The following is a 25,778-nucleotide window of genomic DNA, read 5'->3' on the forward strand; positions in this document are numbered from 1 at the left end:
TACTCATAGTATTAAAATTTTAAAATTTTATTAAATTTAAATATAATAATACAATATTTTTAATTTTTTTAAAATATTTTATTTTAATAATTCAGTGCAGTAGATAGAGAAATTAGTAGTTATATTTAAACTCACGAATATAAACTTACAAACTCAATTCTAATTAATAGCCAACATGTTAAACATTTTAAAAATATGAACAAAACAAATTCTTTATTGTGTGTCGTTAACTAACAAAAAATTATTGCAACGAATTTGTAACTAGCTGCTAAGCAAAAGGGAAAGCGAGAACAAAATCGTAACTTGGGCCTAAAGGCGCCAAGAAGTGCAGGGGAGAGCAGAAGAAAACATTTTCTTTAGGTCCCAGGAGTCACTTCAAAGAGTTTTAATAGACGGAGATAAATTTTGTATGCTTCTTTAGCTGCCAAGTAAAACAAATTGGTTTTCTTTTATGGATTCCTTGCTTATTTGGAATGTAAGTGGTCTTTATGGAGTGCCTGTCTAATATTCATCCCGCTTTTAGTGGAAAGACGTGACGACGCTCAGCCACATCTATATAAATGTTCTACTTCCTATAGACCCTCCGTCCATTCAAATTGAATATCACTTTTTTCTTGGTTGAAAATGGATGAATCTTCTTACCTTCGGCTTTCCTATCCTGTAGAGGAGTCGCAAAGTTGGTTTCTCTTCAGAGAAGTTTTCTGTTTTAACGAGACTGATGCAGCAGGATGGATCTTCAAGATATCCCTCTTTTTTTATTATCATCAAGTTTCTGAAATTATGCGTGGGTGACTTCTTTTCATCTAGATAGACTGTCACTTTATTAGTTTAAGTGCATGGGGAGTCAAAATCAAATAGTCTACTGACACCAGTTTTTTCAAGACCTTCAAGCTCTATTTGTCCCAATAGTTAATGCTAACGAAGAGGTAGATTGTTTAATTTTAAACAGTCTACTAATACAGTTGCTATATATATATATATATATATATGCGAGTTTGAGGACACCAATATCATATGATAGTTTTTATTTTATAATATTTTCAAACTGAAGCATTTTTTCAATAATTGTTTTTTTATTATATAAAGTAATTTTTTATTCATTGTATAATTATTTTTAATTTAATATTAAGTTGCAAATTTTTTTAATTTTTTATTTTATTTAACATAATAAAATATTATCTTTAATAATCATAGTATTAAATTTTTTTAATTTTATTAAATTTAAATATAATAATACAATATATTTTTAATTTTTATTAAAAAATATTTTATTTTAATAATTCAGTGCAGTAGAGAAATTAGTAGTTATATTTAAATTCACGAACATAAACCTATAAACCCAATCCTAATTACTAGCCAGCATGTTGTTGAAAATATGAACAAAACAAATTCTTTCTTGTGTGCCATTAAGTAACAAAAAAACCATTGCAACTAATTTGTTAAATCGGCCACATTAATATAAACCCTAGACCTAGATCTTCAGCACATAGACTCTACATTAGATATTTTTTTTTTCTTTTTTGAAAATATATGGCTGAATCTTCTTATATATGCAGCATTAATTTCCTCCCTCATAGACTCTACGTTAGAGTCGCAATGCCGATTTTTTTTAAAGAGGTTCTCCGTTTTAACATGACTGATGCAGAAATGGGTCTTCAAGATATTTTTTTTCCAACTATCATCAAGTTTCTAAAACTATGCGTGTTAGAGTGGCTTTTTTTCATCTAGATAGACCAGCACTTTGTTGGTTTAAGTGCATAGAGAATCAAAATCAAATAGTCTCCTAGTAACAGTTTCTCCATAAGATTCAAGCTTGATTACTACCTGCGGATAGTTTTTATTCATTCAGTTTTTACTATCACAAGCATTTTTTACTCATTCAGTTTTTAACAATCCTTTGAAATGGTTTTTATCAACTTTTGGGACGATGACTTTTAAATATAACATTTCATTTCTATTGTGATCATTTTTACCGACTCTTGGCGCGACGACTTTTAAATATAACATTTCATTTCTGTCGTATTTCTATTCTGGAGTCGCCAGTTACACTCATAATTCATTCAATAAACTTTCATTATAAAATGATTTTAACTACTAAATAATTTCATTATTAAATAAATTTTCACGTTACTTCATTAACAAAAGATAAACTTAAATCATTTAATAAGTTTATTTATCTGAGAGCCAGCATGTTGTTGAAAATATGAACAGAACAAATTCACTAAGATCTTATTTTACAACAATTGTTTTTATTTCATCTCTTATGTCATCAAAATAAGAGATACATATTACGAGTATTTCATCTATTATTAACCAACATTAACCAGGAAGACGTTAGCTGGAACCTCGATATATCCTAAAGGAGATTCAGTAAAACAATCGAAGCTTATGAGAATGATTAAGACAAAATTAGTTCACATAAATGGCACTGTTGCTACATCATGGGAATGCGAAATTCGAATCGTGTTATAATTGAGCAAATAAAAAAAAAATCGTGCTATTGAAAATTACATAGTTTACAATTTCGGATGCAATGTGTCCTCCATTAAACTGGTGATCCAAGCAAATAATTTAGTATTTAAATTTGATATATGTTTACTGTTGTCTTAAGACTATTGGTTAAAAAATTTTAAATAATTTTTTAAATAAAAAATACCTGCAAATGAAATACCATGCCGTGTCCAAAATATATAGAAGTGAAGATCACGTTCAAAGTCAACACAACACACGGGACATAGCATTGACCATAAATTTTATGGTTGTCAGGTCCACAACGTGAAACCAACCATCTTGCTCCATCCAATCATCCATACAGTATTATATATTTCTTCCACATTTCCAAGACGCATTATGAATAAGATAATTGGGCAATCATTCTCTCTATAAATAGCCAAGGTATTTGGTGCATTGGTACCTCACCATAACATAACTTGGAAGCATTTCTTCATTACCCCTTTGCAAAAGCATTAGAAAGAATTTTATTAATGGCTTTCCTTCAGTCCCTCTTCGCAACCTCTATGCTGCTTTCGGCATTGCTAGTCTTTGCCTCAGCAACTGATTATGGATATGGTCCAGCACCAACGCTTCAGAACCCCAAACCCGAAACAGATTACAAACCACAACCTACAAAACCAGATCATGAAGTGCCCAAACCCGAAAAAGAATATTACAAACCACAGCCTACAAAACCAGATTATGAAGTGCCCAAACCCGAAAAAGATTATTACAAACCACAGCCTACGAAACCAGATTATGAAGTGCCCAAACCAAAAGGAGAAGATGAAGTGCCACTGCTGCCCACAATCATCAGTGTCCAAGGAGTTGTTTTATGTAAATCAGGCTCTAATTACTTCCCAATTCAAGGTATATTATTTTTTTTTATTTTTAAAACATTTTTTATGGCTGTGTTGTCAATTAAAGAACTTATGTTATGATAGTTTGGGGTATGGTGATATATATTTGTTAATAATTGTATATGGATGGACGTGTGAGGGGTGCAGGAGCCGTGGCACGAGTTACGTGCGGATGTGTGGACGAGAATGGGTACGAGACAGGTCCTATATCAGTATTGAGTGATGCAACAGATGGAAAAGGTTATTTCTTGGCCACAGTGACACTTGCGGAGTTTGGACACAAATTGAAGTTTGGAGAATGCAAAGCATACCTTGAGAGTTCTCCATTAGAGACGTGTAAAGTTCCCAGCGATGTTAACTACGGGATCAGTGGTGCTACCCTTTCTTCTTATCGTATTCTTGACAATAAGAAGAAATTGTACTCTGTCGGACCTTTCTTCTGCACCTCCCAATCCACATCAGTTCCAGCCCCTAATGGTTATTGAAACGGCTTCTATATGATCCACGTCCATCGGTTTCCCAAACAAAATTAACATAAAAAGGATGCGAAGTCAAGAATCATGCATGATTTATTGTTTTTTATTATTTTATTTTTGTTTATGGTGTACGTGGTTTTTCTAATGTTTTGCTAAACGTGTTGATTTCATATGTAATTCGTTGGTAGGAGGAAATGACGAAACCTCCTTCCCTTTAAGATTTTTATTGCAAGTTTTAATACGGTGTTCCGATATGGATTCATAAAGGTTCTTGAGCCATCCTTTGTTCCTTCATGTTTGTTCCCTCTCTCCAACCACTTCAACTATCTAGTTGAATTTTGCTTATAACAATGGTGAAGTCAATTCATGAGATTTGTCATGAATTTGTTTTTTCTAAAAGAATCACGTTATTGTAGCATCTATTTGAAAAAAATTATATTGTATGTTTATATTTTATTAGATTTATATATATTTTTAATTTCCTTCATATCACATAAAAACTAAAGAAATGATCAGAAAAAAAAAATAAAAAATGAAGACATCACGACATCCACTGTACGCGTGTTTCTCACAGATGTCAAAACTAACATTTTTCTGTTTCTAAAGTGAAGATGTAAGCAATTTTAATGAAATATATATTAAAAATTAGTATGCTTAATTTTGGAATAAATAAAATTGCATATTCTTTGAAAAAAAAATTCAAAACGATACTTTAAAAAAAAAGTTCGTGCCCAAATGCATATGTCGAAGAATAAAATTTTCTACTCATAGTCTTCCTTAATTTATCTGAGTTCTCACTCTGATAAAACTGTGAGAAGTCATAGTAAGTAAAAATAAACAGTGATCCTGTTCTTTTTTTGTATAATATACATGTAACGCATAATATTCGTTTATTGTGGATATCAAGCCTATTAAGCTCTACACAAAATTGTAATGCACCTGTTAATTAAGTTTAAACTCAGTAAATACATAAGCATGATGTTTTTTAAATTTCTAATAGATCACAAAATTATATGTAATTATAGAAAAAATATTAAGTTATCCATTTTACTTGTTTTATAAAAATTATATCACCAATTAATTAAAATCAAATTAATCAAAAATTTTCTAACAAACCATTCATGCAAGAGTTCCTTATATATATATAATAAAATAGTAGCATGGCATGAATCATAGATACAGAAAGCATGGCACGATTGAATTATCCCAAAAGCTTTAGGAACTGCATACAAATTAAATAATTCTTTACTATATTTTAACAACCAATTATTCAAAATAAAGATAAATTTCCATATTATCCACAACATATACAAAATTTAAAATAATATTAATAATAAAACCAGAAAAAACGAAAATAAGGTAGTTCGAGTTATTTCAAATTGATCGAGTTGATTGTACATAATCCAATAATAATCGAGTTAGAATTAAAGTAATCTAATATTTATATATACACTAAAATTTTTAGTTTGAATCAAGTCAGATTGATGGAATATTAGTTGAATTCATTTATGATCACCCCTAATTAAAGCTATGTATGGCCTGGAATGACAGGTAGCTGTGCGTTCATCGCATGTATGTAATTTTTTAATTTAATTGGAAACAAGCGGTTGGCATTTACGTTTTCTAAATACAAGTTAGAAGCAATGTTTTGGACCAAAAAAGGAATAAAACAATTATTGATCCCAGTCTGAGAAAGACAACTTTCAACATTCTATAGCCCATGCAATGTACCTTCATATTTTATTGTTAAACGATTCACAACAAAAATATTGTTATTTACTAACATTCAAAAAACTTGTATCCACCAACATAGGTGTTCAAGGCGTTGTCTATTGCAAATCAGGCTCAAAACTCATCCCACTTGAAGGTAATTAATTATTGTGCATTGTGCTAGATACCACATAAAATTATACATACATTATTGGATGTGTTGCTTGTTTCATATTCATAGGGGCATTGACAAGGATAACGTGTGAGGCTGTAGATGAATATGGGTTTGAAACGACACCGTTGTCTTTCTTAAGTGGGGAAACCGACGCAAAAAAGGGAACTAAAAGAGTGTAGGGCTTTCCTTGATGCCTCACCATTGGATAATTCTAGTTATCCCACAGACGTTAACAAGGCGATCAGTGGTGCTTTGCTTCATTCTTATCGTTTCCTTAATGACAAGAAGATGAAATTATATACCGTGGGGCCTTTTCTATTCACTTCACCACCTAAATCAATATCTAATGGCTATTAGATTAGATAATTGTTGGAATCCCCACCCCACAAGCCTTTTATGAGCTTCACGATTGTTCTCCTTTTCCATAATTATTATTACTTCTAACTTAAAAAGTATCGTTATGAAAGAGAGGGAGAAAAAACTTTGTAATGGAAACTCACCTTTATTTATTTACCAGCATTATCACCCCTTCTATCCACGAGCATTTCTAATTATTTATTTTTTATCTATCTCCGCTGTAGTAGTTTTCACATAATTTATCATTTGATATATGTATGGTATTGCAGAACTTAAGATGTTAAATTATAATTCTTTAAGTGTGTTATTAAGTTTTGACATATGGTAGATGTCTTTACGATATTGTTTTAAAAAAATAGAAGTAAAATATTTTAATCAAAAAATATTATTAAAGCATATTTCTTATATTTTTAATGCATTTTAATATTCTTCTTAATAAAAATTATTTTCAAATTTCTAACCAATGTCGACTTAAGAACACTGGTTAACCAGATCTATAAGTTTTTAATTTTTAAAAATGTAATATATTTTTTAAATTAGTCCATTTTTATCTTTTCATACGTAGATTTAATAAAAATTATCTATTTTTAGTCTTTTAATAGGAGTTTTTATGAAATTTGAATCATCTTCATATTTTTAAAGAGTAGTCATTTAAGGAATCGAAAAATATTTTTTTTTAAATATAATTTTTTAAATAATGGTAAAAAATCAAATTTAAGAAAATTCTGTATATATTTTTAAAATTTTTATTTTCATCAATTAATTTAAAAGAAAAATATTTATTTCAATTATTTCACTAAATGATAGAAAAAATACTTTTTTTTATTTATTTTGCTTAAGATTCTTTTTACTTTTTATTGTATTTGAACACAAATATTTAGATTATAATTTTTTAACAATATACCGCGCGCCCACAAAGAAGAAGCCTCATTATACTTAGAGGAGGTTGATGAAAAACATTTTCGCCATCTTCTAGGAGCAAATTGAGACGAGAGTGATTTAGTGAAATCTCCAAGAAATCTAGCATCAAGCATATCTGCAGGATGTGAACATACTAAACTAAATGCTTCACTTCCCAATCAACTTACAAGTAGGTATCCCAATCTGTGTGATGATAAAATTGGGATAACACAAACAATATATACCAGGCAACAATACGCGACTATTTTGCTTTTTATTTGGAAAATTTGGCAACGAAGTTTGTATCTCACACTGTACAACTGCATCCAAATTAGAAAATCAGAGTGAAGTAAGATGACCTTAGAAGGCAATTACTTGCTTTAATTTTGTTTTGTGGAGGAGAATAATATACATCTTCCACAGCTATACATTTTTTAAGCCGGTTATGATATCTACACCCTAAACATGAAATAGCTAGCATCCTATGCAGGGAAAGAGGTAACCAAGTAATCAACAAATTGACATAAACCTCAAAAACTTGAGTCCTGATATTTTTTACACCTTTTTTTTCTCATTCACATAATATAAACAGGGTGCAACCCAGAAGAGCATGAAATGCTCATTCCTCAAAAAAAATTAACAAGCTGGTGGGTTGAGTTTCCCTCCGAAAATAGCCTTTGCATTGGCACAAGAGGATACGAAAGTTGTATTTTGCGGACGACCAGCATAAGCCAAATCAATATCGGCTACCTCAACTCCTAAGCAAGGGTTTGCTGTGCTACATTGCAAAGATACAGCAACATTTGAGACTGTAGTTCCTCTTATCTTGCGGAAATGAACATTGCTAATCTTCCACACTGAAATTGATGGCTGAAAATGTACATTTGTAGACATGATAGTTAGACAGGAACAAAGGTAGTTGCACTTTCAAGTACACAGAATAAGAGAATATAATAAAAAATTAATATTATTAAGCATATATAAATTCTTATAACGTGCTCTGAAGCACAAATTAAGAAAAGCAAAGTGATAATTAAGTTGCAAGGTTAACTAATTTGTTTAATTACCGCTCTTAACGTTTTGGAACCATAACTCTGGTCAATAATAATGGGATTCTGGACGCTGTCCATGATGAGGTCTTGATAGACAATATTTTTGGCTTCCGCTGGAACTGTCCCCAACCAAGTTTTGATTCTGGCACCGTTGGTTGTTTTAATGAATGTGCAATTTGTAACGGTAACGCCATTCACACTTCGTTCTTCTGGCCTCTTACCAAGGCTTCCAACACTGATGCCATGACCAGGGCCACAGGTAATGTTAGTGATAGTAATGTTGGTGGCTGTGTGTCCAATGGAAATGCAGTCATCGCCAGTTCCAATGATGCTGCTGGACACGTTAATCCTATCGCTCGTGCTAATATGCATGCCATCTGTGTTTGGACTATTTCCGGGAGCTGTTATGTTGAGGTTAGAAAATGATATGTTGTTACACCCATGAAGATGAAAGTGGAACTGCTTGCTATTCAAGGAAGTGATGTTTGTCACAACCGAGTTATTCACCCCGTCGAATTTCAGTGACTGCACGTATAAACCACTCCATTGTCAACGAAACCATATCAATTTGTTTAACAAAAATCTCTCCTTACTTTGAGCTTTCATATATTTTTTTTAAAATTTTAATTTAAATCTCTCATTCACGTAACTTTATAAAAAAATTAATACATGATATGAAATTAACATATAATAATATTTAAATTAATCACGTTATTATTTATTAATAATAACAATATTGTTATAAAAATTTAAAGTTAATATCCTAAAAATTATAATCAGTATTTAATATATTTAATAATATAATGTTAAACAATGAAAGGTATGCTTACAGATGGAAGAGGAGCGCAATTTCCCTTGGTCTGCCTGCAGTCGTTCAATGGCCAACTAACAGCTCCTTGGCCATCGAAAACTCCTTTGCCAGTCAACATGAAGCCATCAATGTCTAGAAATGTGAACCATTCTGGACTCACGTAATCAGATGGATCTGTGGTGGCTTTAATATGTCCTTCAACTTCAACGATTATGGGCTTTGGGCTTGTACATGGCCCAGCAAACATAGTTGGGCCAGCACGAAATGTTCCCTTTGGGATCAAAACCTTTGCTTGAGTTGTACTGTTTTTGCATGCTGCTTGCCATGCAGCTGTAAATTCCTACATCATCACACAAAATCATTCGTTAAATATATGCCTTCTCCCTGACCATGCAACTTCATTTGGCCTTTCATTCAATAGTTTGATTAATTATCATTTCACCATGCATATGTACATAGTTCGGAAGGAATTAATTGAATCTAGCAAGATAATTATATTAATGAAACTCACTTCAATATTGTCTTTCTTATCATCTGCCACGGCACCAAATTTTGTTACATCAAATATTGCAAGACTCGTGTTTTCAAGGAGGCTACGGTGATGAGTCACAAGGGCACGGGATGCACCTATTGAACTGCAAGAAAGGAAAGCAATGCCTAAGAAAAAAAGGGCCTTAGCCGCCGTAGCCATGCTGATCACCGGCTTTAACCTTGACAACATAAAACTATTAAGGTTTTAAATTGCAGCTTGTGGGCTGTAGCTTGATATTATGCTGTGGTTGCTGTCATTGCAACCAAGCTGCAATTTAGAACCTTTGTGTTGGTATTTGGTTGAGTTTAATATGACTTGACATATTTATATAGAAGAGAATTATCCTATGCATACCCAATGAAATCTATCTTTGGTGATCATCCTCCTACTAATCGGGATTGTGAAAGTTTCTTTTATTGTAGCTTTTCTTTATTTAGTATTTCATTGCTCCATATTTAGTTACACGATTATAAGTTTGGTTAACTGAAATCTTAAATAATTAGCATGCGTACCTGGCCCCTTCCGAACCCTTAATTTATAACTAGATTTTAAAATTGTCTACAAGATGTGCACAAAATCAACTAATCAATATATGATTGTATAATGTTGTATCATTGACTACAATATTGCAGACATCGGTTTCTTCACCTTTTAAATGGAATTATTCTGGCTCTTTATACTTCCAAAGATAAGTAGTAAAAGTACCTAAAAAAATATATCGTTAATTATAAAAATTAAAATATCCAGAGGATGATTCTTGAAAATCTTTAAAGAGCGCTTTATCTGGACTGGGAGAAAAGGGAAATTGGACTGGATTTGGTTGTAATGCCTATTAATTTAATCATTCACGATCAGGAGATTATGATAATAAGTTAGAGGGTGTCAGCGTACGGTAATCGAGCGGAAGAACAAGGTTTTTATATATTATTAATTATAAATAAAGTGAATATTTTAATCATTTATATATTATATAAACATATTGAAAGTACAAAATCTTGTATAAATAACAAAAAATGAGAGATATAGTACATAATATTAATGTAGTCAGAAAAACATCATGTGAATATCTTGCAAAAAATAGGTACATATTTAAACTAATTATCCTGATTTCAGTCTCATTTTGATAAAATAAATAAATTTAGAATTAGATCATTTTTAATAAAAGAATATAATTTTAAAAATGTTAAGATCCATAAAGAATTTCTTTGTGCCATATATTAATATCATTTCAATAGAATCAACTTCTTACCATCTTTTCATCTCTTAAAAATCTCTGATTCTCATAAATAATTTTTAAATTTATTTAATATGATTGATTTCCTCAAACATATATCAAATTTGCTTATTTATTTATGCTGTTTACGTGCTAGTTGAGTGTTGATAATTACTGTAGCTACATGCAATGACCTAACAAAAATATCTCAGCATCTGGTTTCACACAATGTAAATTCAATCTAAAATTGATATTTGATTTCTTATGCACAAAGGCTACTTTTAGAGAGGTTATTAGGAGCCTCACAATAAATAAATAAATAATTTATTGGCCTTTATTTTAAATAATATATTAAAACATATAAAAATAAAAGCATAGGAAGTTACTTAGTATTAATAGCATATATCAATCTACGTACTTTCTAATTGTCTGCATAGCCTTCTAATTTGTACTCCTTTATCGTTCTCAGATAAATATATTTTATTTTGTAAGCTCTATAAAACAGAGCTATATTTCTTTATTCTACTGGATGGTCTAGTTAATAAAGAGATTTTTTGGTAAATATATACAAGCTATTTATATAGCACATATCTTCATTGGCATATTTTTGTTTGTGGGCTGCTTCAAGTGTTGATAATTATTGTAGCTACATACATTGAATCAGAAACAAAAATCATCTCATTTCACACAATATGCGTCCAATAAAAAAAATAACATTATAATTCTTATCCTTACTACCCCTTTTCACTTGTCATTAGAAAACAAAACAAAAACAAGAGGAGCCCCAACGAAACATCTAATCTAGTCTGTGAAGGTGGTTTGTTGAAGTTGAACTATTGTGAACATAGAAGGCCTCTGAAAGCCCAAAGTGCTAACGAAGCTTACCATGTTATCTCTAAGGGGACACGGATTTGAGGAATGTCTCTGGGTCCCCTTTTTTGTGTTTGGAAGTGTTGTGTAACATTTTTGGTGAAGTTCCAGTCTACTTCTGACATCCCTGACACTCGTGACAGAACCTTAACTTAACCACCTCTTCGCTTCTGCTTCACATGTCTCCCAATTCGTCTTCTCAATCGCTCTCACTTTTCAACGGTCAAATACTCGTTTTCCACCGTTTATGCTTCCCATAAATTTTAAGGTACTCTCTTCCTACCGTTTATCCTCAACTCAGCTATCAAACACAGTCACAACTCGTAAACTCGCGATATTACTTATTTAAACTACTATATCTCATTAACTTATGCTTTTTTTAAAAAAATATTTTTTGCTAGGATATTATTTATTTACTAATTATTTAATAACTCCCTTAAAATAGTTGATAGTAAGTAAGATCCTCTTTTTATATCTACGAAGTAATTGAAGTGCAACAATGATCACGACTATTCTTACAATTGATAAAGAATTAAAACTTCAAAAACATATGGAAAAAATTTGTTAATACACTTTATAATTTTTAATGTAACGTTGCTATAAATTTTAATAACTCTTTTGTTTGTTAATTATTTAATGGTCTATTAAAACATTCCTTAACAGTATCAATAAAATACGGATCCTCATGATCAGTTACAGTGGACAGTATCCAACTTTCTAGGAAAAGAACATATCCTCTGTTTTTTTCAATCGAACCCTTTGCCTCACCCCCAAACTTGTATTTAATTTTATTCCATTTTGCTAAGCTGATGTACTGATAGCTATTATATTAACTAAAATATAAATATAAAACACTTTCTCAGTCGTAATTTGGTTTCAAACTTCTGAAAAAGTTGAACACACCATGACCAGACATATAAGTTTCGCCGCAATGAAAGTTACTCAAAGCAGCAGCAGGTTAAACTAGTAAAGAAATTTTAAAGGTGGCATCAAATGAGTGTGCGTTTCTAAGAAATACAGCCTAAGACTAGCGACAATAAAACATGAGATACACCAAATATGTTGGAGACGCTAACTAGATCCTAGAGTTGTCCAAATGAGTGTGCAAGATAAGCAAGTGCTCCTACAAGAGGTGAGTTAATATAAGTAGCTGGCTCTGATTGCTCATAATCTGATCGTTCATCTGGGAACCCATCATGCAGGTCAGGTCCACCAACAACGGCACCCACTAGAATGTTGGGGTTAGGAGATTGTGAATTCATCACACTGAACCCTGCTGAACACTGGATCTTGCCCGGGTGCACAGCAATGGATGGAAGAGATGAGCCCCTGTGGTGAATCCTTCGTGGGAACCTTGGACCATACCCCACCATGTACGACATCTTCAAAGGGTTGTCCCCAAGCAAGTAATCCACCTGAAAATACAATAATTTAAAAGGAAAAAAAAAACACGTTCAATTAACAATAAAGGAGGAAAATGCTAAGCATTGGCCTAAGAGACACTTTGTTAAATAATCAAAAATAAAAATATTTTGATAAAAAAAACGTAAAAATAAACTCACTTATATTTTTTTAGTATATTCTAACAATTTTTAATAAAACTTGATTGATTTTTTACTTAACCAGTGATCTAGCAAATTTATTACTTTTTCAAAAAATTGAAATGTGTTACACCATAACATATAGATGCTCTTCCTCAAACCTACCTGTTTCTTGGCTATTGTCCGGAGCCTCTTTGGGGTCACTGTGGTTCCAGCACAGTTAACAACCATATGGGCCGAGGTTAAGTATTTGGCATATGCTAACAGTAGGAAGGAGGTGGATGTGACATACTGCATGTTACTATCACCCATCTTGAATAGAAGCCCACCTGCGGAAATTTTTCAAGCGCAAAAAACAGTAATAAGTAACCGTTACATATTGGACCACACAGTTGAAACTAGGAGAGGACAAGTAAAAGAAGTAAAGGGACCTCACCTGGGGTGTATTGGGCAGAAGAGAAAGATGCCCCAGGAATTAGAGAACAGATAAAATTGTCCGCATGGCCCTTGTAGTCATGGAGGGATTGTACCTTTTGCACAAGGAATTCCTAAAACCAAGTACAAAAAAAAAGTAAATTTCATCAAATCATTATTGTTTCTAGTTTTGCAATATACAGCACAAGACATGAGAATGTGATGGAATTTGGACCTTGGAAAGAAGTATCCTTGCTCCAACATGCTTGTTATCCCACCCAAAGGTGTTGTCAGAGTCTGCAGCCCCAAGGAGTTGGCCATTAACTTTGATATAATTTAGGTACATTGGATACTTGGTAGCCTTGTGCAGCCAAGCAGCACCCCACAACAGCTCATCCTACCATATTTCAACGAATGAACAAAAGAATTTGAGTATGTTTCCCACTAAGCATTAACTGAAAAATTGGGCATATGGAAATTTGAAACTTTACCTGATAGCCAGAGTAAGAGCAATAGAAGGGGCACACAAAGGGCTTCAAGGCATTGCTGTAGGATCCCCTGTATCTATCTGCAAACTGGAAGACCTATATACATACACCCATCAACAAATACAGTCTCAGATTTAGTTGGGAACATTAAAAATGCTTTCTTGAAATTGAATCAAAGCCTTACCCTCATAGCCCTTCTGACTAAAATTTTGGAGTATGTGGGGTCACTTTTTCTGAAAACCAGAGAAGCAGCTGCAAGAGCTGCAGCAGTTTCCGCAGCAACTTCAGAACCAGGTGTGTTTGCATCAATCTTAAACACGCTTCTTGGAGTGTCCATGTCCTCGGGTCTCTCCCAACAAGCGTGGTCCTTCTTAGCATCTCCCACCTACAAAGCCAAACCAATACCAAAATCTCACTTCCTTAGTTCTCTCCTCAATCATTCATACGTAAAACAAGACATAGTAAGAGTCTCTAGTCTCTCACTAACCTGAACATAAATAGTGTTTGGATGCACAGTGGCTTTGAGAAGATAATCAGTACCCCATCGAATGGCCTCTCTGGCATTCTGCAACTCGCCTTTCATTAGCCCACCAAACTCAATAACACTCCATGAAAGCATGGTGGTGGTAAAGGCCATGGGAAATCCAAACTTGACATTGTCCCCAGCATCATAGTACCCTCCAACCAAATCAACCTGCATTGCATATTAACACCCAAATGACCCACCAAAAACACAAACAACATAGTAAGGAATAAGGGGTTAGCGATATACGTGCATGGCTGAGCCATCAGAGAGACCAGAGTCTCTCCTCCAAGACATTCTCTGGTTAGAAGGGAGCTTCCCTGACCTCTGGCCTTCAAAGAACATAATAGATTTGGTGAGAGCATCTCTGTAGTTATGAGTGGCAAAGTGAGGGTGGCGATGGTGTAAAGGGTGACTGTAATGAACTGGGAAAGCGTCACAGTGTAGAAGAAGAATGGTAGAGAAAAAAGAAAGCAGGAAAAGCACAGTGGTAAAGGAGAGAAAGAGAGTCATTTTGAAGTGGGAAATGGAAAATGCAGCCAACCAACGACCAAACTGCCACCTGCAAGAAGCCACAGCGTGCTCTCTTTTCTTCTTCAATATCTGCTATTTATAAAGCAAAAGCTGCCTCTGTAACGTCCTGCTTCGTTACAATACAACAATTATTAGGTCCACATCCTACTCCTACAATACTGTTTTCTTATGGTTTTCATGCTTTTTAAATGGAAATGTTTTATACGCTCATTCACTGTATACGTAAATAAGAGATGAGGAAAAAAAATGTAAAAAGCAGTTGATAGAAAAGAGGGAAAAAAAATAGATTGAAGGACTACAAAAATATCATGTGGGGGATATGAATATTGTTCTTACTTTTCTTTGGTCAACATGTTATTCCTATTTTCTAATAACTAAAATGATTGGTTTGGGGGAGGTTATCTTGTTCACCGTGCTAAAAGTAAAACAAAAATTAATGGGGTTATATGTAGCCCAATTGTTGTTTTATGTTATTTTCTCCAAGTGTTATATGTACATATAAAGGGGTGAGATAAAAATTAATTGGATTGAATATTTTCTTTCTGATCATGCTGCACACCCTCTTTAACATTTTATTTTTAAATATTAATTTTAAAAATTTATTTTTCATATTTCTAATAGAGATTATTATATGAAGATTATCTTTAATAGAATTTTTTTAAAAAAAATTATACAATCATTTTATAAAACATGTTTAAAAATTTTAGATTTTGATTATAATATACTATAAAAATTAGATTTTACTTGTATTTTAATAAAATAATATAATTTAATATAAAATATTACAATTTATACACAGTTTTTAAAAAATTTTAACACACACATATTAAAATTTATCATTTAAATATATTTTATTTATTTATTTCATTATTATTTTTTATTTATCTCAAATACTGGATAGAATAATATAATATTATTTATTTAACTATTTTAATGTATATTAAACATATGATAGGAAAATAATCTATGATAGTCTTATTATTTAAATGCATATTCAACTCTCATATTTTATTTAAAAATTAAAATTTGAAAGTTAAGAAAGCAAAATAATTTGAATTATATTATTTTTAAATTTATTTGTTATTAATATGATTTAAAATGATATATTAACATATTAACACTTTTTAAATATTTATTTATTAGTGAGTTAAATTAGTAATAAGAAAATTAAATAAAAAATTAGCAATAGATATATAGAGTCACGATGCACGTTCCCTTAAATTAGATTTGAACACTCGTCGTGACATCGCACGTTAATTAGCTAAATCTAAAGCAAGAAAAATTTATACATGTTGTGTTTTTTAAATTACTATTTTTTTGTTTGAATAATTACAAAAGTTATCTTCCTAATATTCTTGAATTATTAAATATAAATAATCTATTTTTATTCAGCGTTTTTATAAAAACAAATTAAAATAGTATTAAGAGGATAAAATAACATTATTCCGCCTGAGTTTCAAAGTAGACATGAATTCTTTTGAACTGAGAGCTCGAAGGAGCAAGCTTGTTGATAATTGCTGATAGAAGTAGTTGCCCATAACTCATAACAGAGAGTATCTACGAGAGCTCAAACGTTGTCAGTGAAAAATAATAAATGTCTTCGATGCTTGAACTCGGAAAACAAGTCAGATAAAGACGAAGAGCACAAGCATGGTGAAGACACCACCCTTTAATTTTGCTGATTAGTTGGCTATGTAAGGCAATGATTGTGATGGAGGATTTTGAAAAAATGGGAAAAATAAAAAGAGAGAAAATGACATGTTTTCATTTAAAGTAAATATCCTTTCAATTTTATTTTTTTTACGATAAAAACAAATGATAGGTTATCCTAAAACTTTCTATTTTTTTATTTTTTTTATAAATATTATATAATTTATTCAAGTCAAATATAAACGTTTTTACCTTTCTTTATCTTTCCTTCCGAAAACACTTGATCCAAACTTTACCAAAAGGGTCATTGATGAAGGCCCATACACAGTAATTGAACTTCAAAGGATAAGCTAAAGAAACTTCAGCATTTGGTTCGGTTCCCACTTACATACCAACCTAACCCTACATGCTCATCCCATTCGGATAGACTCGAGATGACATAATTGGGATGCTATTAAATTACATCATGCATTTCAAGCGCAATTCTCGTTCTTTTGTTGTTTTCAGTACTTTTCAATACAATGAAATTGTCGTGGTTGAATCATATATAATATGAGTAATGCTATACGTATAATTTTGTTATCATATTATTAATCTTATATAACAGTCATTTTTTTTTATCTCTCTGAAGCTGTAAATTTTGTTGTATAAAATCAATGTATGAGCAGCATTAATTATTCATTTAGTATTAGCGGAAGTGAATGGCAAGTCGCAATCGACAATCCTTATTGATGTTACCTGGTTTTCTACATAGGGAAAGGTGTAATATTTGTTTGCTATGCGTTTCTTTTCATGGAGAATTGCTAATATCCACACAAAAAAATGCAATATTTTAGTGAAAGTCCGGTTATTTCAATGTATTGGAGGATATAACTGGTTTGGAAAACTACGTACTATAAATTTCAATCTACATTTAGATGTACGCACATCCCAAAATATACGAAGAGACATATAAATGTATTTTCTCTTTTCTCTAAATGATACAAAACATTTTTCATTTTTCATTTTGTAATCCTGGCAAATGGTCTTTCATATCAGACATTGCAAGCTTTTAACGTGGTGAAGGAAATCGGATATAATGAATATATTATTATTATTATTAAAACAGTGTGCTAGCAAAAAGAGTGTATTATCAGCATGTGAAGAAGAATAACTTTCCACTTTGATTCTCTCGTAAAATGATTGGAGTAGTGCTGTGTATCGCATATGCCATACAGCATTATTTGGTTGGACCAATTTATATTTTCTTTAAACTTTTAACCTTAGTATCGAGTTTTGAGTTGTTTAGTGTATCTTTCTCTCCTCCTAATTATACATCGAATTATGGGTCCCTCTCTCCCTCTCTCTGTAGCTCTGTCACTTTATCAACTTCTAATAGCAGAATACATTAAGCAACTATTGCTTAAAATATATATATTAAAGATTATCTTAAATTACTACTTTATTACATAAGGGGGTCTTGAGAAGGGATATAAAGCTGCAAGTTAGCAGGAAAAGAACCAATAGTCATAAACAGGAAGATGAGGGAGCAGCACAAGAGCAGATGGTTCTTAGGAAATGCACTGTGTTAAAACACACAGCAAATGGTCATTATTCTTTTCAAATTTAATCATCCACTCTGTATTATAAATAAAGAAGAATAATTTATCGAGAAAGCAAAATGTTTTGTAAAATTATGCTCTTCATGACAGTTTTTTACATTATTTTTAAAATTAAAATGATCTGAGAATAATATATGAATTATACTTTATTACTATAATAATATTAATTTTTTAAAATTAATTATATTTTAACATTTTATTAAATCTTTATCAATGTTTCAAATAAATTATATTTTAAATTAATGTTTCAAATAATTTTTCTATATGTATTTATTATTTGGAAAATATAATAAAAAGATCATTATTAAATTTTATTTATTTATTTATTTTAAAATAAAATATCTGTGTATTACACAATTTACTCACTTGTTATACTGAAACATTGTATACCATGCCACAATAATAATTTTACGTATTATATAGTATAGTCAACTACTAAAAAACAATACAGCAAAAATTACAAGAAGTGAATTATTCATGACATGTGTTTAAATAGTTTAAAGTAAAAACTGTAGTTTAAAAGATAAAATATGGAATTAATTATACCTTTTTAGTAAAAATCAAGGAAAAAGAAGTATCTGATTGAAGGACACATAAAACATAAAACATATAACATGTATGTCGAATATGAATAAAAATTCAGTAGTAGTCTATATAAAGTTTTCAATTCAGAAAAGAAGGTGTAAAAGCAAGAAAATTAGCTGCGATGACTGAACTTTGTACAGTTCTGGGCTCTCTCATAACTCATTTTGTTGTTGTTAAGTGTGACGAAATGGGTAAGCCTTTAGTCAGAAAGCGATTGCACGGATTTGACATAATGACACAACGCCATGTGCTCCTGTTGTCCTCCCACATGCAACAGTGAGCATTTCATCCCCATTTTCTTCGTATCCTCTGCACCAAAAGATGATAGACACATGTGTAAGTCCTATTTCTCAGGCCCAATCAAAACACTGACATCGCTTTTCTCATTGGAGTAGAACTGGGAGCATACAACCCCCAAATACCCCTATTTCATGACCTGGATATGGAATTATCCATGCCATCATCTCAACTAATTTCCCCATTTTTATAGCTTTGGTTCGTTCCTTTTGTAACTTTACAAATACCCCATGCACGATTTAGCCATGTAAAGCTCCAGTGATTATTTGCTACTTCATGCTTTTCAAATGGATGACCAAAACATAGGCATTGCAAATGGAAACATGTGCATCATTAATTTAGATCTCAAATCCCAGGGCCAGGGCCAAGCCCACAGCTTACTTGCATTGGTTAACACACACTTAACGGATAGAGCTTGTTTAATGGATATGATAAGATAAGAAAATGCTAAATATGAGAGTTAGTTAAAAATATAATAAATGTGTATTTTATTTTTATTTGATGTATATTGGAGTAATAAACTAAATTGTATTATATTATCATATCTTTTCATTTTTTAACACAAGTATATCCAAAAGATAAAACTTATTCTGAAGAAATAAATAGAATCAATTCATGAGATAGACTTTTTACATCCTTTTGATTAAACAAATACAAAAAATAATATAGAATAGAAACCGGGTTATATATTGTATAATACGAGGACGCTGAAGAAGAAGAATAAAGGGTGAAAAACTACTTCCTCCTCTTATTATTATTATTTATTTGTAGAGTCTTTTGTTCATAAGATTAGGCTTTAAAGCTTTTATAGACACTAAAGCCCATAGGCTAGAAAAGAAGACCAATACACTGGCCCATTCCAGCCATTGCGGCAGTGCCCTACAACTAATAGGCCCACATCGCATAATTTGCTGCAAGTGATATGAACCAGTTTGGTTTAGTTTTGCCATTTCAGATGCTACGGGCCTGATCATTCACGTTTACATTGTAGGTTTAGAGGGGTTGGGCTCAGAAGCCCAGACTAAAAACAAATCATATGAACACATAAACTCAGGTTGACATATTTTTTTATGATAAAGAATTTACGCCTAAAAAAAATTGACATAATTTATTATCATGAATTGAGTAATTTTTAAATATGCTTTAGTTAAGTTATATATATTAAAATTTTAATCAATGATCTTTTCATTAGCAAATCATCGTTAATTCTAATATATGTTTTATTAGCTTGTCAGATAAACACGTTATGAGATACAATATTTAAATTAACTAAAATATAAACAATAATTTTACCTATAAATACACGATAAGACAAGAATATGAATATTAAAATTACTATCTAGAAAATATAAATCCAATCATTTTTTTGTAAATGTTAAATAGATATTATAATATTCAATCCAAACCTTACCTATATTATCATCGATGTGTCTTTCTTAAATATTTTTCCCAGCAACAAAAGCTGTTGCTCGTTAATGGTTCTATTTTCTAGTTACATTATGTTTTCTTAAGAAGCATATATATGAGCTGAGTTTGAGTCTAGCGAGTTTTTTTACTAGTATATTTATTTATTTTTTAGGGAAAAGATAACTATAGTGTGTATTGCAAATTTTTATTCATATTCTTTCTTTTAAGTCCTTTATCAAACCAAATAAAGTATTTAGTATTTTAACTTCTCTATTCAAAAAGAAAAAAAAATGAATGAAATATCTTGTATACCTTCATGGATACATAAACAATCATTTTCACTATTATTTTTCTTTCGCAAAAGCAAGGAGCATTATTTCCGAGTGAATTTCAATAATGGATTTCATTTAACTGTAGTGCATAATGGGGATATCATTATAAGAATGGTGGGGTTAGTTACTTGAAGATAGAGCACTAACATATAGTTCCTCACAAGAGTAGTTCATGGGTATAGACACGTGAAATCTTAGAATCACATTCTACCCAATAATTATATTTTCTTAACTCAAATTAGGAAAGAATGGAATGCCTGTAGAGTTCAACCATTCATTTCCTTGTATAAACTGGGCAACTGTGAACTGGCTTGCCTCAGTGGAGCTGTTAATAACCCTGTAACCTGGCCACGTAACTCTAGCACTTGTGTTTGAACCTGGTCCCTTATTCATGTACTCTCCATAATACAATGTATCCAATGCAAACGTGCCATTCCATTCCAACCACCCTGCTGGGTCAATAAGATCCTCCATGAAAGATTTGAGATAAACGGTTCTTGAATAGAGTTTCCAAGGACGACCCAGATAGCTTTTGAACGAGGATTTAACTGGGATTAAGTCTGCAGCAGCTGCAATCTTACAGTTCAAAATGGATATGCCAGTGTTTTGGTTAGGGTCTTCTCTGCCTTGTGCAGTGAACAAGTTCTTCTGATTTTGGTTTGGCTTGCGTGCGTATAAGTTGCAGTTTTGGAAGACAACGGCTGCATTGCCAAAAATGAAGTCTACAGTGCCGTAGATGTCGCATTCACGATAGAATTGGCGAAGGGAATGGACGTAGAGAGTGTCTTGATACCCAACAAAGCTGCATTGGTAGAAAGCTGAAAAGTCAGAACCACTCCTCAGTGCCACTGCTTGGTGCTTCTCCGGCCCTGCTGAGTTCTCAAACGTTATACCTTTTGCTATGAATCCCTCTCCTACCACAGCTGAAAAATAAAGTAAATATCAAAACCCGTTGGATAAGGTAGAAAATAATAAACTGCAAGAATTAGATAAAAATTTAATAAATGTGTATAGTAATAATAAATCAAATGCATGTGTTATGTTGTTCTATTCTTTTTTATTTTTAATTCAAATTCTATCACAATATAAAACTTATACTGTTATATCTATTAAACAAAATAAAATAAATTTATTCAAATTTATTTATTTTTTATCCTTTTCATGTGTCTGCAGGATCATAATTCATAGTTGGACAATAAGAGCAAAGTTTGCGGCATAACAAAACCCCACAAAAAAAAGGGTATCATTTAAAAAAAAAAGGCTGTTAACTTTATTCTAGGCGAAACTTATTTTTCACATAAATAAAGATCATAAAGTTTACTTTACTTTGTTGAAAGCAAAGAGCAAAAAAGCAAAAGGCAATGCATATATAGAAGAACTAGCAAGCCAAGTGGGCCTAATGGCACTGAAAAGTAGTTGGGTTTGTGATGAGTATTATGCAGGTCCAGAATAGAATTCTCCATTAGCTGGGTATGGACATGTGGACCCTATGGTTTGACCCAACTCAGAGATAACCCTTCTTTTCGTAAGAATATAAATTTAAATAATGTGAAAAGCCGAGGCTGGACATACTCCTGCACTGCATGTATTGTTATTTTGTCTTTATAAAAAATGGTGCTGCCATTTGTAGCTAAGAAAATATAAATAAATAAAAAGAATAAGAAGCTGTCGGCAGGGGATAAAAAAACCTATGTCTTATCACTGCTAACTTCAACAAAAAATAAGAAATTTGATTTATTTACATTTTCGCTTATTTCATTGTAATTCTGATGCATTCTCTCTTGGACTGAGAGGAAGCATTTGTACTATCGATATTATTGAAGTTCGATAATTGAAAAGCTAAACAACAGTTGAAAACCAAAATTAGCGTTTTCCAAAATGTTTCACAGAGGAATGATTGACGGACAAAATGGTGACAGAGATAAACATGCATTTTAGTATCTAGCCAGCATTGTATCCAACAATACTCTAATCACTTTCTCATTATTAGTGGTTGATGGCATCACTGCGTGATATATTATTTTACAATGAGTGAGATCACTAAATTTAAGGTAATGTGTCTTTAATTTATTCTCATATTACTATATCTCAAACTCACACCTTATGTAATTATCCACAACTAAACTGCATTCTATCAAGTTTAGTTTTTAACTTAATATTTTTAGCTTGCTAAACGGCATTGGCAAATAAATACTTTATTTTTAATTTTAAAAGTAGCTCTGCCCTGTCTCTTTCTTCTTCTTTTTTTCTGTATTTCCTAAACTCTATTTTTATCTATTTCTTTGACCTTTTGACATTCAAAGTTTCAATCACTGCAGTTTGTACATGCTCACTTGTGATTGGAAGAGGGAAGTGATACTGTAAATTGACCCTTGGATATAAAACGTATATACATGGGCCTACCACCTATCACTTCTCTGTATTATGTTCAATCACGGGAAGCAGAATCCTAGAAGATTTTAAAAGGCCAGAGCCTTTTATCTTTTGAACTTTCCTGGGTTCTATTTCTAACATTCAAAACCAAGTTGTGCTCTAGTGTCTCACAAAAATAAGAGGTAACATTTTACAAGTGGCCATGATGATAAGAATCTATCCACGAGTAACAGCGTTGTAATAGTATTTATTTATAGCCATTTTTTAAATAACCGACACTGACCAGTGAAATCTGAATTTTAATGAGAGTAGAGCAGATAAGAAAATGTATTAACCTCTACTTCCTCTACAAGGCTAATTTTCAATTGCCGTGACAATTCCGATGTAGCCCATGTGTGTCCGAACCATTAAAATAATGACTTCCCTACATTATGCATTAACTACAAATTCACCAACCAAAATTAATCTAGTAATCTTTCTCTAGCGAACATGTGGGTCCATCATCAAGTTGCTATTTTCTTGTCTTGTTCTAAGATTTTTTAACTATTTTTCTTTGTCTTTGGCATAGCAGCTACACTAGCCGCCTCAATAAGCGATCCAGCTACTCATCAAATCTCACTTAGAGCCTCCCCAGTTTTTCTTCTCTTTCTTCTAGCAAAGGTTGAATATCAAACCAAGCTGAAGTATGCTAATTACTCCAAAAAAGCATTATAGTAGAAGAAAGAAGAAAGACGTACCAAATGTAGCGGATTGGAAAGTGGTCCACCCGTCCACAACATTCCTACTCGCTTTCACCACTGTCTTTCCAATCCCATCTCCAACAAACATCAGATTGGTCTTCTTCCTGATCACTTCCACATTCTCGAAATATGCCCCAGCCTTTATGTGTATCACGAACCTGCCATCACGCATAACATAAGTAAAAGTAAGGAAACACATTGCATTAATACTGTAAAGATATACTATGCTCTACTATTGATGTAGTATAAAATATGTTTTTGCTTTTGGAATTAGAAAAATATATTTGTAACGTTAATGACTGAGTGAGTGGCTTAGAATGTGATCCTTGCTGTCCAATTCTTTTCATAAAAATGTTGGATTTTAGCTCAAGATAAGTAGTACTAAATAGTAGGTATGTGCAATGTCCTTGCTTCAAACCCCAAAGACTCTCACGTGCTGATCATATTAGAGACATAATAGAAAAAAATTCATGTTCTTTTTCACTTAAACTAAGATTTTGGAATATTTGGTGGGTGATGTCTAGTGCCTACCTGGTTGTGCTGGAGTTGGGAGCCACAGCGAGTGCTTCTCCTATAGTGGTGAAATTGCCAGTGCCATCTTTGGCAACGACAAGATCGAACTTGGTCTGATTGACAGCGCTTTGGAGAAGCTTTCGGTCTTTGGATGAAACCCACGAGGGGAAACCCTTTTTCATCTTTCCATATTCAGGGAAAACCTCAGATTTGGATGTTGTTTTCTTCACTCCAGGCACTTTCTTAAGCATGGCCAAAGAGTTGCTAACATGATGTGATATCTCAAGCAACTTCTTCTCGATTCTTTCTCTCACTTTGGCTTTGCTGTAAGCAAACCCGTCGAGGCACGTGTACAAGTTGGTCATTGCGCCACTTAGCAGAGTCTGCAAGTCGTGGTGGCGCTTAGACCCTATTGTGCTTTTGGAGAGATCTTCAATGGTGGTTTTGAGCTCCACGTTGGTGTCATCAAACAGTTTGAGACAGTCATCGAGAGCTCTCTGGTCAAGTGGGTTGAGATTTCTGAGCTTCTTTTTGAGGTCACTGCAGTTGTAGGATGATGATTTTACCTCGTACATGGCATGGTTAACCACTGAGGAAATCACTTGTGGGACAGATTTTGTGGCAAGATCTGGGAATGTGGCAAGAGTTGAGACGCATAGGTCTGGGTAGAGTGTTCCTTCACATGTGGAGTGGGCTACTTGCACGTGCTTTTGGAAATGGAGCTCTTTTTCTGGTGCTCTTGTAATGGAATGTGTTCCTGAGAAGAGTAGTGCAAAAGTTAAGGTAAGAATGGATGCAAGAGGCAGAAAGGGTGTTTTTATTTTGAGGTTGTTCATGGTGTAGAGTAAGAGATCGGGATTAAGTGATGTGAAAAGCGATTACTGTGTAAGTGTGATTGTGCTGCCAGAAGGGTTCATGCTGTGGATTTTATATAGATGGTTGAGTCTTGTAAGATGAAGTGGGGCGTTTCTCATTAGATCTCACAGCGTGAAACTTGACATTTTTTAAATTGAGCATTGTCATAATGGGACATGGACCTTGTGCTGACCCTCCAGGATTTTGTGTTAGTACGTGTGAGACTCTTAATCATTTTGGCTCCTCCATCAACTTCAAGTTGCCTACACTAAAAAAAAATAACCAAGAGTTTAAATTCATTATTTAAATAAAAGTCGTAATGCTTTATTTGAATTGAATAAAAAGTTGAATTTTAAAAAAAAATACTCAATTCTCACTTGTTTTCCTCGAGTCATTTATAAATTGATTTGTCTTATAAATGAGATATTAAGTAAAATTTGAGTCCTCAAAGTGCAAAGCTCATTTAATATTTTTTA

General features: G+C 32.4%; 5 protein-coding genes across 6 annotated transcripts; 2 read left to right on the top strand and 3 right to left on the bottom strand.

Annotated features, from left to right (window-relative positions):
- The first annotated feature begins 2,984 nt into the window (after positions 1–2,984).
- Positions 2,985–3,838, top strand: LOC113873582 (proline-rich protein 1-like). Its single transcript, XM_027511764.1, has 3 exons — positions 2,985–3,143; positions 3,237–3,363; positions 3,501–3,838. The coding sequence occupies exons 1-3, from the start codon at positions 2,985–2,987 to the stop codon at positions 3,836–3,838; spliced, it is 624 nt and encodes a 207-aa protein (XP_027367565.1).
- Positions 3,839–5,554: 1,716 nt separating this feature from the next.
- Positions 5,555–6,071, top strand: LOC113873807 (proline-rich protein 3-like). The gene is given in 3 exon segments (XM_027512133.1): positions 5,555–5,696; positions 5,781–5,874; positions 5,876–6,071. Coding segments are annotated over 3 exon segments (432 nt in total).
- Positions 6,072–7,607: 1,536 nt separating this feature from the next.
- On the bottom strand, positions 7,608–9,525 carry LOC113873808 (exopolygalacturonase clone GBGE184-like). Its single transcript, XM_027512134.1, has 4 exons — positions 9,346–9,525; positions 8,854–9,174; positions 8,039–8,548; positions 7,608–7,841 (listed from the first exon to the last, which is right to left on the bottom strand). The coding sequence occupies exons 1-4, from the start codon at positions 9,523–9,525 to the stop codon at positions 7,608–7,610; spliced, it is 1,245 nt and encodes a 414-aa protein (XP_027367935.1).
- A 3,006-nt stretch (positions 9,526–12,531) lies between these two features.
- LOC113872300 (endoglucanase 17-like) lies at positions 12,532–14,928 on the bottom strand. The gene is made up of 8 exons (XM_027509748.1): positions 14,665–14,928; positions 14,380–14,586; positions 14,077–14,277; positions 13,896–13,988; positions 13,640–13,801; positions 13,427–13,538; positions 13,156–13,319; positions 12,532–12,864 (listed from the first exon to the last, which is right to left on the bottom strand). Exons 1-8 carry the CDS (start codon positions 14,926–14,928, stop codon positions 12,532–12,534), a joined length of 1,536 nt encoding a protein of 511 aa, XP_027365549.1.
- A 6,013-nt stretch (positions 14,929–20,941) lies between these two features.
- LOC113872463 (pectinesterase-like) lies at positions 20,942–25,337 on the bottom strand. 2 transcript variants are annotated; one of them, XM_027510036.1, is made up of 3 exons: positions 24,467–25,337; positions 23,932–24,102; positions 20,942–21,744 (listed from the first exon to the last, which is right to left on the bottom strand). In XM_027510036.1, the coding sequence occupies exons 1-3, from the start codon at positions 25,281–25,283 to the stop codon at positions 21,050–21,052; spliced, it is 1,683 nt and encodes a 560-aa protein (XP_027365837.1). In that variant the 5' UTR covers positions 25,284–25,337; the 3' UTR covers positions 20,942–21,049. The 2 variants fall into 2 exon arrangements, with proteins under 2 accessions (XP_027365837.1, XP_027365836.1); XM_027510035.1 differs by having other exon boundaries at positions 23,932–24,092; positions 24,466–25,337.
- Positions 25,338–25,778: the final 441 nt, after the last annotated feature.

The sequence above is a fragment of the Abrus precatorius genome, unplaced genomic scaffold (genome assembly GCF_003935025.1).
Source record: "Abrus precatorius isolate BTA unplaced genomic scaffold, Abrus_2018 Scaffold7, whole genome shotgun sequence".
Classification (NCBI taxonomy): domain Eukaryota; kingdom Viridiplantae; phylum Streptophyta; class Magnoliopsida; order Fabales; family Fabaceae; genus Abrus; species Abrus precatorius.

Excerpts from the sequence above, each read along its gene's own strand:
- LOC113873808 (XM_027512134.1), bottom strand. The coding sequence starts at position 9,525 with ATGGCTACGGCGGCTAAGGCCCTTTTTTTCTTAGGCATTGCTTTCCTT. Across the intron at positions 9,175-9,345 it reads ATAAGAAAGACAATATTGAA|GAATTTACAGCTGCATGGCA; the intron begins GTGAGTTTCATT and ends GTGATGATGTAG. Across the intron at positions 8,549-8,853 it reads ATTGCGCTCCTCTTCCATCT|TCACTGAAATTCGACGGGGT; the intron begins GTAAGCATACCT and ends TTATACGTGCAG.
- LOC113872300 (XM_027509748.1), bottom strand. The coding sequence starts at position 14,928 with ATGACTCTCTTTCTCTCCTTTACCACTGTGCTTTTCCTGCTTTCTTTT. Across the intron at positions 14,278-14,379 it reads CAAACACTATTTATGTTCAG|GTGGGAGATGCTAAGAAGGA; the intron begins GTTAGTGAGAGA and ends TTGGCTTTGTAG. Across the intron at positions 13,320-13,426 it reads TTCTGCCCAATACACCCCAG|GTGGGCTTCTATTCAAGATG; the intron begins GTGAGGTCCCTT and ends AAATTTCCGCAG.
- LOC113872463 (XM_027510036.1), bottom strand. The coding sequence starts at position 25,283 with ATGAACAACCTCAAAATAAAAACACCCTTTCTGCCTCTTGCATCCATT. Across the intron at positions 24,103-24,466 it reads TCCCAACTCCAGCACAACCA|GTGATGGCAGGTTCGTGATA; the intron begins GGTAGGCACTAG and ends CTTATGTTATGC. Across the intron at positions 21,745-23,931 it reads TTTCCAATCCGCTACATTTG|CTGTGGTAGGAGAGGGATTC; the intron begins GTACGTCTTTCT and ends TTTATTTTTCAG.
- LOC113873582 (XM_027511764.1), top strand. The coding sequence starts at position 2,985 with ATGGCTTTCCTTCAGTCCCTCTTCGCAACCTCTATGCTGCTTTCGGCA. Across the intron at positions 3,144-3,236 it reads CTACAAAACCAGATCATGAA|CCTACGAAACCAGATTATGA; the intron begins GTGCCCAAACCC and ends TACAAACCACAG. Across the intron at positions 3,364-3,500 it reads TAATTACTTCCCAATTCAAG|GAGCCGTGGCACGAGTTACG; the intron begins GTATATTATTTT and ends TGAGGGGTGCAG.